We start from the raw sequence: 1,876 nt of genomic DNA, 5'->3' as shown, positions 1-1,876 counted from the left end.
CCCCCCGGGGGGCCCCCCGGGGGGCCCCCCTGTGGGGCCCCACACTTAGCTTCGGGGGCAGAAGAGCAGCAGGGGCCCCTCAGCAGCGAAGCAGCAGCAGCAGTAGCTTTTGTCTTGGAGGGAGAACTGGAAGCAGCATGGGGCCTCCAGAAGAGGCAGCAGCTGCTGCTGCAGCACAAAGACATAAACCCTGAAGCAGCTTTCAGATATTTGGACAAAGACGGAATCGGCGCAGTTTCCAAAGGTCCTGCTGCTGCTGCTGCTGCTGCTGCTGTTGGTGCAGCTGCTGTTGCTGCTGCGGTTAGTGTTTGTGCTTTGAGGGTGCTGCATCTGCCATTGTAAAGTCAGCGCGTGCCGAAAAAGCTGCTGCTGCTGCTGCTGATGAATTAAGATCTGCTGCTGCTGCTGCTGATGAATTTAGCTCTGCTGCTGCTACTGCTGTTGCTGCTGCGCTCTTGTTGTCATCTTCTGTAAGGCTATCAGCAAAGGCTGTCCGCATTTGCTGCTGCTGCAGTTGCCCGTGCATTCGCTGCTGCTGCCTGTGCCTGCACATCTGCTGCTCCTGCTGCTGCTGCTGCTGCTGCTGCTGCTGCAGGGCGCATGCTTGAGCTGCTGCGCTGCCACCGGCAGCCCTGCAGCATGCAGTTAGTTGAGGCTTTCTTTTGGCGACACGACAGGTATAAAAAGAAGTCTTTTTCCCCTTTTTTTTAAAATAAAAATATTTGAAAATCCCCAAAAATGATATTTAAATCTCTTTGGGGGCCCCCAAATGAATAATAAATAGTGACGCAGAAGGGCCCCCAGAGGGGCCCCAGCAGCAGCTTTTGGGGGGCCCCCAGGGGACCCCACAGGCCCCACAGGGTACAGCTTCCAGCAGGACCTCCTTAGGGGCCCCAGAGGCCCTAGGGAACCCCCATGGGGACCCTGTGGGGCCCCTATGGGGCCCCTATGGGGCCCCTATGGGGCCCGCTGTGGGGTCTGTGTGGAGTTTTAGTGAGTCCCAAGAGGCTACTGGCTGAGCGCATGCATGCGTTTGCATGCATTTGCATGCGTTTGCATGCGTTTGCATGCATTTGCATGCATTGCGCTGCATGCGTTTTGGGGTTTTTGCAGAGACCGCGACGGGTATTTGTCTTTCTCAGATCTTCTCTGTCTCTTTTACCCCAGGAGGCAGGCCAATAAGATCTGGTCCAGCTACATTGGCCTCCAGCAGCAGCAGCAGCAGCAGCAGCAGCAGCAGCAGCACGAGCAGCAGCAGCAGCAGCAGCAGCACGGGTTTGAGTCTGCTGCAGGCCTTTTGGGTGCCCCCAGCGGGGGGCCCCCCGGGCGGCGGGGGCCCCCCGGGCGGGTGGCTAGCCAGCTAGCCAAGCAGCTAGCTGTGAACTTGGCGGGGACAGCAGCGCTGCTGTGGGGCCCCCCGCGGCGGCTGCCTGCTGCAGCAGAGATGCTTTTGCTGCTGCAGCAGCAGCGGGAAAAAAAGAGACAGTTAAATGCGCAGCAGCAGCTCGCGGGAGACAGGTGCTGCTGCGTGAGCTGCATATTTGCTGCAGCTCCTTCGCCCCTAAACCCTAAACCCTAAACCCTAAACCCTAGCCAGACCCTCAGCAGCCCAAATTCTGGCCCAAAACGCTTTCTGCGCCGCAGGCAGAGGAGACTGTGGGTTCACTGCTGACGGGGGGCCCCCTGGGGGGCCCCCCTGGGGCGCCCCTCGGGGGGCCCCTTGGGGGCCCCCTTGCGGGGCCCCCTGGGGGCCCCCCTTTCTTTACTGTTCGCAAAAGACCCTCTCCCCAAACCCTTGCTGCTGCTTTTGAGCTGCTGCTGGCGGTTTTGAGGGAAATAGAGGCGGCGCGGAGAGAGTTGGCGTACACGTTCGCAA

The 1,876-nt window shown here is 59.8% G+C and overlaps 1 protein-coding gene across 1 annotated transcript in view; it reads left to right on the top strand.

Moving 5' to 3' along the window:
- Window positions 1-1,364, top strand: part of ETH_00035545 (uncharacterized protein) — a gene marked incomplete at both ends in the record, with an annotated part of 1,652 nt that extends 288 nt beyond the window's left edge. The window contains 2 exons of the mRNA XM_013375135.1: window positions 3-244; window positions 1,114-1,364. Of these exons, the coding sequence (XP_013230589.1) occupies window positions 3-244; window positions 1,114-1,364 (493 nt within the window). The remainder of the gene's footprint in view (window positions 1-2; window positions 245-1,113) is intronic.
- Window positions 1,365-1,876: the final 512 nt, after the last annotated feature.

Source organism: Eimeria tenella, genomic scaffold (assembly GCF_000499545.2).
Source record: "Eimeria tenella Houghton genomic scaffold, Eth_scaff2548, whole genome shotgun sequence".
Lineage (NCBI taxonomy): Eukaryota > Apicomplexa > Conoidasida > Eucoccidiorida > Eimeriidae > Eimeria > Eimeria tenella.
Note: the sequence above shows the minus strand (reverse complement) of the source record. Positions and strands in the feature narration are given on the sequence as shown.